At 37.3% G+C, this 12662-nt stretch overlaps 1 protein-coding gene across 6 annotated transcripts in view; it reads left to right on the top strand.

Moving 5' to 3' along the window:
- Positions 1-12662, top strand: part of Cask (calcium/calmodulin dependent serine protein kinase) — a 430362-nt gene that overhangs the window by 280007 nt on the left and 137693 nt on the right. For all 6 annotated transcript variants that reach the window (XM_008843151.3, XM_008843142.3, XM_029568448.1 and 3 more), the window contains exons 6-7: positions 1027-1129; positions 7345-7520. In XM_008843151.3, coding sequence (XP_008841373.1) covers positions 1027-1129; positions 7345-7520 — 279 coding nt within the window. The remainder of the gene's footprint in view (positions 1-1026; positions 1130-7344; positions 7521-12662) is intronic.

Here is a 12662-nt window from a genome sequence, read left to right as displayed (position 1 = left end):
ATCCAGAGATAAGACATGCCCAGGGAAAATACTGAATTCCCTGGGAATAAAATTCAGTTAAAGTTATTAAATCCCAAGATCAATTCGATACTCCTCTTCCTTGGGGGTAGAATGAGTTTTTTTCTTTTTTTTTAAAAAAAAAAGAGGATGGGGGCGGGCTGGAGAGATGGATCAGTGGTTAAGAACCACTGGTTACTCTTGCAGAGGATCCAGGTTCAGTACCCAGCACCCATATGGACTTGCAAGCACCCATATGGAGGCAAACAAATGTCTGTAACTCCAGTTCCAGAGGATGCAACTCTTTTTTCTGGCCTGCACAGGCATTGCACAACACAGGTGCACTTACATACATGCAGGCAAAACACTCATACACACAAAATAAGAATAAATAATTGTTTAAAGAGGATTGGGAGGGTAGACAATCAACATGACCTAAGGGCCAAGATATAATGACTCTATAGGTAAAGTAACATTGTAGCAAGAAATATTCTATATTTTTCCTGAAACAAATATAGACTGTCAATCAAATGCGAGGAGTATTGCATAAAAAATAAAATATGCCTGTGTTCTTTGAACATCCATGCTTTCTGACTAATACCCTAATCTTGGAAACAAATAATTCCTAAGAATTATTAACTAGAATAAGTCTTTGAAGAAATCAGCCAGAAATGAGAAAAGGAGCACACAAAATAATTCAGAAGAATTTTGTTTAACTTAAATTCTTTTATTTAAATAATAGGTCTTAACTTTTTATTACATTGATTTTTTTTTATTGTGTGGGGGTGTGATATGTATATAATGCAGAACACAGCGTGCAGGTTCTGTCTACCATGTGAGTCCCAGAAATCAAACTCAGCTTGTCAGATTTTCTGGCAAGTGCCTCTACCCACTGAGCTATCTTGCCAGTCCAATTCAGAAGTTTTTGTAAAGTACTACTGTATTATCATATTATTTGGTTTTGTGTAAATAAAATTATTTTCCATTAATTCTTATCTTTGGATTTATTGTTTGTCTGGTTTTTTTCAGCCCCACTGTGTCCTCCTTGCCTCAAAAGAAAACTCAGCACCTGTCAAACTTGGGGGCTTTGGGGTAGCTATTCAGTTAGGAGAATCTGGACTTGTAGCTGGAGGTAAGACTGCTTTAAATTTTTTCTCCTTCAAAACTTGCTTACTTTCAAGTTGCTGTAAAACTTTCAAACTAAATACTAACCCAACCTTACTGTTTCGTGCTCAGTTCTACTCAGAACCTAAAAAAGCACCATCAGATAGTTTTCAATTTAATAACTGTAGTCATGGCTAGATTTTTAGTCCTTAAGAATAGACTCTGGATTGTAGGTGTAGTTCAGTGGCAGAGCACTTGTCTAGCATACATAAGGTGTTGGATTCCATCCCTAGCACTGCAGAGTCAAGAATAGATTGTTTACTCATTATATCCCTAACACTTAACAGAAAAGAAACAAATAAGGACAATAAAATGGCAGCTCACAAAGACAGTAATATTTGGAGCATAAAAGCTTTTGAAGTTGAACTGGGCAAACAAATAAAGTCACTTCTAGAATATGTAGAGTCGTCCTTTCAAGTTTACATCTGTAACTAAGTAAAAATTTCCTACTATTTCCCTTTTTCCGTATATCAAAGAATCCTGCTCAAGTCATCAACCTATGTTTGTGAAGAGCAAGTCAATATGAATGCAAGCTAATTTTATTATTAACCAAAGCAAAGCATAATTTTAAAACTCCTGTGCTATATTAAAAAGTGAAAATATTAAAATAGAAACTTTCTTCACCAGAACATAGAAGTGGATGCTAATGACAGATTCTAATATTATGGGGCTTTTATTTCTTTTCAACAGAATCCAGCTCAGAACTCTGCCCAGTGTTTAATTCTACATCTTAGTTTTGCAAATTCTGTCGTTCTCCATCCTGAACTCTCAGTCTATTAGTCAGTGCTTTCTCTTTGAGATCTCAAAGTGCTAGCAGCTTCTCTAAGAATAAATATATGAAAAAGAACAGCAGAGCCTTTAAAATTTTTCACCCTTCAGAAATGTTAAGCCAGATGTAGAGCTGTACACCTGTAATCCCAGCACTCCTAGGCTGAAGAAGAAAGAAGGCTATGAGTTCAAGACCAACCTGGACTACATAGGAAGACCCCGTCTCATAAAAACACAAAAGTGTCTCTGTTATATTCAAATACCTGCTAAACAATAAATATCAAAATAGCAATCTGTTATATGTAAACACAGGATAGTTCATTCAACTTGCTTGTAGCTAGAATATCAAGCAGTAAATAACATGAACCATCTTCTGAAAAGTGAACAATGAATTATATTTGTATTTTTTTAATCATTGATGTGCTCTGAAATTAAATTGTTTTAAGTTCTTCTAGTTTCACATTCTTTTCTAGTTAACCCTTTCCCATAATATGAGAAACTATAAGTGAAGTATAGTTTCAAAGAATTATGCTTTTCCTATCCTAATTCAAAATTTTCTGTCAGTGATTAAAAGACTGACCCAAAGCTAAAGTAGTAAAATATGGTTTAATCACAAAATCACTGAATCCCAACATTCCATGAAGTCTTATCTTCTCCAGTCTTTTAACCAATGACCAAAGTCTCCTCCCAGAAAAGGTTGAATTCTAGTCTAATTCCTCAAATGGCAACGAATTCATGTCTCAGTCCATTTCATTTGGGGAGACTTCTTAAGAACTTGAACAGCTCATCATTGCAATGAACAGAAATATCTCTGTAAACTGAAATTGAAGAGAATGCTCATTGGACAGAAATCCTGATGGTCCTAAACTGACGTTTGAAGCCACTCTCAACAATTTTCATTCTTCCACATGATAACCATTCAGATGTATGCAGACAGCTAGCATATCCCCTTAATGCTATCCAGTTTAAATTTCCTATGTTAGTAAAATGGTGCTTCATATAAATGGATTCTGAATCTCTTCACTTATCCACAAGGTCAGAGCCAGAGATGAGCACTGTAATTATAGGTCTCGTTGGCCTGGTACACAGTAGCAGTGGGCTAGCACTTGGTTTTATGCTGGGTCTTACATTTTCATCAGGCTCTTTACATTGCATCTGCTGTTTGGACAAGCACATACACTGCTGGTGCATACTGACCTTGCAACTACTAAAAATCCTAAATTCCTTCTAAACAAATGTTGCTGTGAAACCAACTCCCTCAAAACTGGTTTGAACCAGGTCAATCCTGTGTGAAGACGGCACAGTGATAACAATTTCTGATGATTACATTCCCCAAGGTTAATGAGATGAGAGAAGCTGAACCAAATCCAACCCAACAAAACTGAATAGAATGGAATAGAATTGAACTGAAGTGAGAGGACATGAGCCAGATTCCTTTCATATGTTATATACTGAATACTTTTGTTTCCATTGCTCTGGATCTGTATTCTTTTAGTACTCAGAGTGGCATGGACTCCATATTTTATTACACAAATCTTGATTGAAGGAGAAAAGTAAATTCTTTAGGTTTGTGTCTATTTTAACCTATTTTCGTAAAGTTCATGAACCAGTCCTCTAATTTTTTTCCAACTACTTTTGAACTCCCAGCATGCTTATTATTCAAAGTTTTCTATTCTCTGTGCTCTAGAATTAAAATCTTTTTCTCCTTTTTTTCTTTCTTTTGAGACAGGATCTCATGTAGCTCAGGCTGACCTCCAACTTGATATGAAACTCAGAATGACCTTGAACTTCTGATCCTCCTGCCTCCACCTCCTGAGCACTGGGACTACAAATGTGGACCACCATTCCCAGTTTTTGTGGTGCTTGGGATGGAGCCAAGGGCTTTGTGCATGCTAGGCAAGCTTTCTACCAACTGAGCTACATCCCTAGACCTAAAATAAATTCTCTCTGATAGTTTATATATTATCATTTCCTTTTTCTTTTTTTTTGTCTTTTTTTTTGAGACAAGGTCTCCCTGTAGCCCCAGCTGGCCTGGAACTCGCTATGTAGACCAGGCTGGCCTTGAACTCATAGAGATCCACCTACCTCTGCTTCCCAAGTGCTGGCATGAAAGGCATGTGCCACCATGCCTGGCTCATATTATCATTTCTTAATGTATCTTTCTATATATTTTTGAAATAATCGTTTTAGACATTATAGTGCCTTTAAAAATACAATGTGAGTAATGGAGATACAAGATTTTTTTCCTTAGGGAAAATCTTTCCCATTGCTTGAAATTTTGCTAATATTTATCTACTTTGAAACAGAAAACTAGTTTTCTGTCAGTTGGAATTTTTGATTACCTAATCTTCAAATAGAAAGGATTATCTCCTTTACATATTCCACATACTAAAACCACTTAAGTACATTTACACTTCCCTTATCTAAAACTCAGGTATTTAGAGAATCCACTTATCCTGAATACAACCTAGAAAATAGTTAGAATACAGAAAAACTATTTATCCTTAAAACTCATTTGTAGTCTGCTCAGTTGAGCAACTAAACAAAGGCTGAGGCAGACTTGCTCCTGTTTCTCATTAAGTTGTGTAATTTCATGTTCTTTCATAACTTGTATCTGCTATTCCATGTTGGAATGCCTTCCATCATTTTATCTGTCAGGCTAAGTCCTTTGCTTAGAAACTAAGCTAGCAATTATCTCCTCTTAAAAGCAGGCAGATTTTAACTGTGGTAGTTAGATGACTCTATTCCTTCCCTTCCATATTACCCAAATTATCTGAGTTACATACTTCTCTGCAGCATTTGATCAATGACATGCAATCACAGTAAAGACAAGAGATTTGTAAGGGGCAGGAGAGCGATGGCTCATTCCTTTGAGTATTTGTTATACCTATCACAATGTCTAGGACCTGCCATGCACTTAGGAAATTTTTAAATAAAAGAATCTGATTGCTGGTCGTTTTCTAATTAGTAGCAGATTATAAGCAAGAAATTAGAGCTGCCAGGACTGAAATAAGCATGGTGAGATACAAGAAATGAAAGCCTGACAGAAAAAAATATATGTCTATAGTAAATTGACATTAAATACGGTAAGTTGACATTAAAACATGAAAAGCACAGCAGCCTTTTAATAACAAAGAGATCGATCCTTACATACCTGTGGAGTTCCTGAGTTACTTTCTGTTCTGTAGCATAGCACTTTCATCGACATCCACTATGATAACTCTAAGCAACTGCCAAAAGGTTAAATGATATACAGCATCTTATGTAGAAACAAGTTGGGAATTTATAAGATTATAGCCACACAAAATTAGTACGTAAAAACAGTTATATGAATGAAGACCCAAATCCTAAAGTATTGTGAGTGTAGCTATTCAGAACAATGCCCTCCCTGAAGTTCTAGGTAGGAAGCTTTTATTTTGTATTGAAATTTAGCATTTAAATATTTATGTATATATTGGAAGTATTTCATAAACAGATGTTTGGTTTGATAGTTGGTTTCCTGTTCTTAGAATTTTGTGGTCAGAGTCATAAAAGTCAAGTGGTTGCAAAGAAAAGGAAAATTAGTAGCAACACCAAGGAGTTTGATGGTCTTTTTCACATTCTACTGACATACTTGAAATTCAGAAGCCACTACTTTGTCTCCCTCTGTCATCTCTGAGCAAAAACATAAGTCCTTCCCAAGAAAGGGCACAAATTTCTTCATAGTTGAGTGGTCTTCAGTCTAGATACATAGAACCTCCTCAGAATGACTGGGCCTGACCATGTTCATTCTGATTATTCCCACAAGGAGGCTCCCATATTGACTTAATCTTTTCCTGAATGGGAAGTAGTAGGAGTTGAGTATCAAAGCATCATCTGAACCTTCAGCAGGTACCTGAAGAGTCCTGGTAGCAGTACCCCAAATGGTACCCTGTGCTCTTGGTCCTACTTTTCCCTATTTCTGCCAGCTCCTGTCTGTCTGAACATGGTTCATTATCCCGGGGCCCCACCATGTGCAGGCTGCCAATGAAGTGGGAGGCTCAGCTCCCAACATTGCAGCTCATTATGGTGCTTGAGGAAACAAAATAAGACAATCCAGAAATAAAAGTATTCTCTAGTCAGGTCCTTCTAGCCAGTACTGTTTTTGTTGTACATTTTAAATGAAGGTATTTTCCCTCTTGGAACCCTGAGCTTGAATCTCTTCCATTATAAGGGGGAAGGAAAACAGAATTATCTGCAGCAGAGGTGCATCCCCAATCTGAAGCCAGGCATTCCTTTAGCCCTCTCCATTCTTAGTCACATATTACTCTCTGTAGATAGACCAAAAGATCAATTTCTTTTTAAACTCCAGACCACAGTGAGATAAAGTATTTTGTAATCTCCAAAGTAAAAATTATCTTGGACTTAGTACGGTAAGAGACAGCAGACAGAGGAAAGAAGAAAAGGCAGGGCTGGACCTGCAAAAATCTAGAAGAGCTGCCAAGTCTAATAGGCAGTGACCGGTCCCACAGTCCTTTCCCTATAGACTTCAAGCCTTTTACTCCTCAATAGAAGAAAAGACTCCCTTTAAGATAATGAATTAAAGATGGTAATAGTGTACAAACAACTAGTGTTGGATTCCTTCCAGAAAACTGGTTTTTGAGAAAAAGGGAGGAAAAAAGAAAACTCTTTAAAGAAGATGAAAGTCAAAGGGGATTGCATGGGGGGAAATTCCCAATTTGGTTTAGTATATTCACCCATTTGCTCTCAGTCTCTTCAAATAATGTTAGGAGTAAACCAAGAATTCCCATTTCAGTAACCAGAGAATTGCTATGATCAACCTGAACAGGACTGTAGATTTGAATCTATACTCCAAGGAAAAGTTCTCAGCATTCATTTTCATTGAAGAATTTCCATTTGACATTTAAAAGTAATCTTTTACCTTGAATTGTTACTTGCTTCTGCCCTGTCTCTGCCCTTGCCCCTGCCCCTAATTCTGAATATTTAAACCTATTCATGAAGCAAGAACTATATAACGACCTATGGTATAACATGTAGAATTCAAGAGTGAGTACCAGGGCCTTGTCCTGGACTCAGTATTTTCAAAGGTAATCAGATAAACTTTTTTCCCTCTGTCTGTGAATTCCTTTTGCAAGGAGAAAAGAAGTGATAAAAGAATATATCTGAACTTTTTGTTCGTATTGTTATTATTATTTTAAGATTTAAAGTGAAAGCTGGGCATGGTGGCACACGCCTTTAGTCCCAGCACTCGGGAGGCAGAGGAAGGTGGATCTCTGTGAGTTCGAGGCCAGCCTGATCTACATATCAAGTTCCAGGCCAGCTGGGGCTACAGGAAGACCCTATTTCACAAAGACCAAAAAAAGGGGGGGATTTCAAGTGAAAAAAACCCTCATTCTACACAACTAGTTTTCTATAATGTTGTTGTTTTAAATATAGGACGTGTTGGAACACCTCACTTTATGGCCCCAGAAGTGGTGAAGAGAGAACCTTATGGAAAGCCTGTGGATGTCTGGGGATGCGGCGTGATCCTTTTCATCCTGCTCAGTGGTTGTTTGCCTTTTTACGGAACCAAGGAAAGATTATTTGAAGGCATTATTAAAGGAAAATATAAGGTAATATGCTATGACCATTTTTCTTTTCCATTGGGATTAAATGATCCTGAAAGGTGTCTTTTGAAGTTACTGCCTGTCTTTGCTCACCAACTGACTGCCACATAGTGACCCCATCAGAAGAAAGGTCCATGTTGACATCAGGATCCAGTAGCCTTGTGAGGCAGCATAGGACTCAGGTAAGCTTCTAAGTCACCATGAGCTCAACAGTCATTCAGGGGAAGCAGACTTCTGTGGCCCTTTTTTGTGGAGGTGAGAAAAGGCCTTTATTTTCAAAGCATTTTGCTTAATTTTAACATTCAAATGGAAATTTCATCCAGGTGCTTTTAATCATTCCTCATCTTAATTTTAAATTTATACCACAATAGCAGAAAAATGTCTTTATATTCCAAGATAAACTGAAATGCAAACATCACAATTGTGTTTCATGATACAATTTAGAGGCATTTTGATGTGACTTAAAGATTCATATTCTCCTCTGGCTACTATGTGTTGAAAATCCCGTATACTATTATTGCCTTATGATTACTTTCATTATTTAAAAAATTGATGTTATTACTCACATTGTAAGTGGCTGTATCAAAAAGACCTAAGGAGTTTCTGAAGTAACTGAAGGTCGATATCTCCATCACAACTGTTCTTATGCTGTTGCCCTGTACCACCACATGCACCTCCCAGGAGCCGGAGGCATGACAAGGTATGTCTGGTCAGGGCAGTTAATGTTGCAGAAATTCTTTTCTTTCATTATTACTAAAACTCATGCTTCCTATTCAACTGAATCATTGCTTCATTGTTGGCCATGCCTGGCATAAAAACAAATACAGGTTTGTGTGACACTAGAACCCTAAACAGTGAGGCCCCTAAAGTTTTCTTTTCTGTTTTTCAGTAATGTTAGAATTGTATATGGAATGCGGAAAAGTAGTTTCAGAGTTACAGCCTCATCCTTTTAAGCCATAACTAAAGCATGTGGAGGTGAAAATGGGCGACCAGTTTAGTTTGCTTACCCCATGCACCATCAGCTTTTAGGCATACATGCCATACCTGTTGAGAAAGAAGGATGATGCGAGTATAGGTTTTTCTGCTTCTCTTAGACTCTGTTAGCCACTAGTAAATGAAAGTAATACTTACAAGGTAACTACCTCGAAAAATTGCTTATTAAGTAGTCATCCCTCTCCTAACCCTGGAGATTGTGAGTGATCATCAGGAATACACAGCCTGGGCTTTCTGGGTGAATATTGCCAAATCAAATGAAATTGCAGATAGTAATGTATGAGAAGAAACACAATTAGAATGCACCAGCATAGTAAGAACAGCAGCAATGATGACAGCTAACTGAGACACAGCACTTAGTATACGCCCAGAACTGCACTGAGCACTTCACTTCTATTAACTCACTTAATCTTCTCAGCAGCTTGTGACGTGGGTACTGTATAATAAAATCCCCCACCTGCCTTTTTGAGTCATAAGCATTTGCTAAGAATAGAATTCTTTCTTTGCGTTTGTTCAGTTGCTAACTTCCTGGTTTCCAAGACAGTGTGCTTCATTCCAACAGTGTCTCGTGTTTGATTTTGTCTATTTTTAGAGCATTAAATAGTTCTATTCAGTCTTGGTAAGAAACTTAGACTACGTGCAATGTGCAAAAATTAAATTATTTTACAATTTCCTATTCCTAGGGAATAGTAACAATATTATAGTAAGCAAATGATAAGGTAGAAGCTATACCATAATTTGAGTGCCCAGGGTTTGAAACTTTGAGCCTCATAACTTATTTCCCGTTTTCTTTGACTAGTCTTACTTCTTGTTTGTCCTTATGGCTTTCTTTACCAAAGGTCCAGGATCTCAGCACCTTAGTTTGAAGTATAGGTTCATTTCTGCCACCTTTGATGAACCTCGTGGCCTTATCTTTTTTTAAAATATATTATGATATGACTCCAGCAGTAGGTGTTGTTACTTCTTTATTATGGAAAATTTCAAGCACACAATAGTGGAAAACAACCAGTTTCAATAACTAATATATTACTAATCTTGTTTTATCTGTACTCCACACACTATTAAATTATTTCAAAACATCTCAAAAAATCATTTCAGTACCCTGATGGTATTTATGCAAAGAACTAGTAAATCCTGATCTTGATGAACATTTCCAAGAAAAGTTCAATGACAGCTTATAAGTGTAGTACAGTTAAATTATAAAGTGCTAAGCTCTTAAAGGACTTTTAATTGACTTGATTCTCATTTATTGATCCCATTTTCTTATTAAGTTTTTGTTAGCATATACAAAACTGTGTTTCATTATGACATTTTCATACACACACAAATATATATATATATATATATAATCACACTTTGCTCGTATTGCCCCATTACCATCCCTTGTCCCTCCTTCTTCCTCCCTCTGATTCCCTTCCTCCAAATAGTCCCCCTTCTTCCTTCATGCCCTATATATTTTTTTAAATCTAAATTCTGCATATGAGAGAACACATGTAATATTTGTCTTTTCCCCTGACACACCATTACTCTCTCATTTGACCTTTTAAGGTAGATGACAGCACTGTTTTTTAATGATTTATTTAATAACCACATAATTAGAAGAAGCATTTCATTACAACAGCATTGACATATTCAATAACAATTTCCAGAGCTAAGATCCATCTCTTTCAAAACTGGCTGTAAAGAAACCAACATTTGAAGTCTTACATTTGAACAACACTTTCTTGTTAGGAACAAAATCATCAATGAGAAATGATTGTCTATATAACTTTTTTATTATTTTTATGTGTCTGAGTGTACTGTCTGCATGTATGTGAGTGCACCCATGTTGTCCAGTGCTCATGAGGACAGAAGAGGCCATCAGATCCCCTGGAACTGGAGTTATGGAGAATTGTTAGCTGCTATGTGGGGGCTGGGATTTGAACCCAGGTCTTCTTCAAGGACAAGCAGTGTTCTTAACCACTGAGTCATCTCTCCACCCCCTAAGTAACTTTTTGTATAAACTTAAGCTTAATATCTGGTAAGTGATGCTTTGAAGAATTATTATTTTTTTAATTTTTTTTAATTTAATAACCACACGATTAGAAGATTTCATTACAGCTTTAACATATTCAGTAACACACTCCAGAGCAAGGATACATATCTTTAAATAATGGCTGTACATTTTTAGGTTCACAGTTGAATTAATACAGTTATAAAATATTGAATTCAGTATAAACCCTGTAAGATAGAAAATTGAATGAATTTTTACCCTTTAAAGAAGATCTCCATTTCATTTTAAAATATGCAGTTTCCTACAATTTTTTAAATATTATTTTTTATTTTTTAGGAAGAAGCATACTGCCTGCATGTATGTGAGTGCATCCTCAGAGGTCAGAAGGCTGCTTTGGAGTCCTCTGAACTGGAGTTAAGGAAGATTCGTAGCCACCATGTGGGTGCTGGGAATATAAGCCCTGTAAGACATAAAATTGAATGAGTTTTGTAGCCTTTAAAAAAGATCTCCATTTCATTTTAGGATATATTGTTCCTTGCAGAAAGACTCATTGTTTTTGCTACTAACACTGAGATGTTGGCACACACATCTCTAATCTGTATGTATCTGATTATTACTAGTCATAATTGGTTGCACTCGGATCCTTGGTGCCTGTGTATATCTACAAAATCATCAGGTAGATTTCAATGGTAGTGTTTATCACCTCTACTAATTAACAGGACGTAAATTTTTATTCTTCCTCCTCAAATATAATACATCTTTTTAAATTTGATTTGTGTGTGTGTGTGTGTGTGTGTGTGTGTGTGTATCACACAGAACATCCCAAACCATCTTATTCAACAATACACCCACTTCCCAGATGGCACCCTCCCATAGCCTACCTCCCCCCACTACAGCCTTTATACTCTGTTATCCCTGCTACTGTCCGCTGTGTGGTCGGTAGCCCCAGTCGTTCCCCACTACATGTACATCTGGTGAATCTAGTCAGCCTATCTAGAGGTCTTTGCTTTAGGAAGGTCAGCTCTTCCTCATCTAGCAGCAATCAGTTGTCAGTATTCCTTTTGATAAGATTGGGGTCTGCTGTTCATTTTCCCAATTCTATCCTGGGTTACTATCTGGCAGTCACTTGGTCCACCCTGGCCAACAACTCAAAAGAAGGTATCTCCTATCTGGCATTGTTGCTTGTTATGTAGCGTTTAGCTATACATATGGACGCTTAAAAAAATATATTGGCCCCTTTAATCTTTGGTTATACTTTCCTTTGGGGTGTTTAAGGCCATAAAGTTGGCCCAGATAAACCAATTTATTTTGACTCTTAAGGTCGTTTGAGGATCTGTTCGTCAGGGGTCACATGGGCTTGGGAGGAGCCCCTGACTCCTTTCTTTTACCAGTTCCGCCTATGTGAAGATAAGTCAAAGGTCCTGCTCAACCATGGCTGGCTTCACTTGGAAGCAGGGAGGAAATGATTCCTCTATGTTAACCCTCCTTTTTGTAGACTGGACACTGGTTTAGGTCCATCTCGTGGTGTCTCCTCGGCCTCCTTGATCAAGAGGACAGGTGACCCACCACAATTACAGGACATTTTAGGAGGTGCTCATAGTCCCCTGGAACTAGTCAACCTAGGAGGGCAAGGAGCAACAACTGTCAATTTTGTCCCTCTAACCAAATTAGTATAGGCCTCAAAGTATTTCTGTTAAACATCCAAAAAGGTTAATTCCACCAGTCTGGTACTTTGAATTACTGTGTGCCATGTAGATAAATCTTGGGCAAAGACCATTTCTTCTCAGATAAACCTTACCTAGATATAGATTTCTTGTTCAGGTATGTATAATTTGTCAGTAGGTTGTTGGACTAATAAGGTTCCCTCTGGTTTTTAAAACTAGCTAGGCATTATTTAACTCTCGCATTGTCTAATGCCTCCATCATGGTTTCCCCAATGAAGGTGCCCCCATTTTCCCCTTTCTCCTTTAATAATACCCTTCTACGATCCTACCTCTCTTGAGCGCCTTCTTTCCCTTTATCCCCTAGGTTCCTTGTATACCCTTCCCCCCCTTAAACTAACCCAATTTTTATCTATATCTCCCTTATTAAGGCCTGTTTCCTACTGTTCTTCTCTTTCAGGTTCTTTCTTTTCCTTTACCTCCCTGTCATTCCCATTATCC

This window comes from Nannospalax galili, unplaced genomic scaffold (assembly GCF_000622305.1).
Source record: "Nannospalax galili isolate Female #2095 unplaced genomic scaffold, S.galili_v1.0 scaffold270, whole genome shotgun sequence".
In the NCBI taxonomy this organism is placed as follows: domain Eukaryota; kingdom Metazoa; phylum Chordata; class Mammalia; order Rodentia; family Spalacidae; genus Nannospalax; species Nannospalax galili.
Note: the sequence above shows the minus strand (reverse complement) of the source record. Positions and strands in the feature narration are given on the sequence as shown.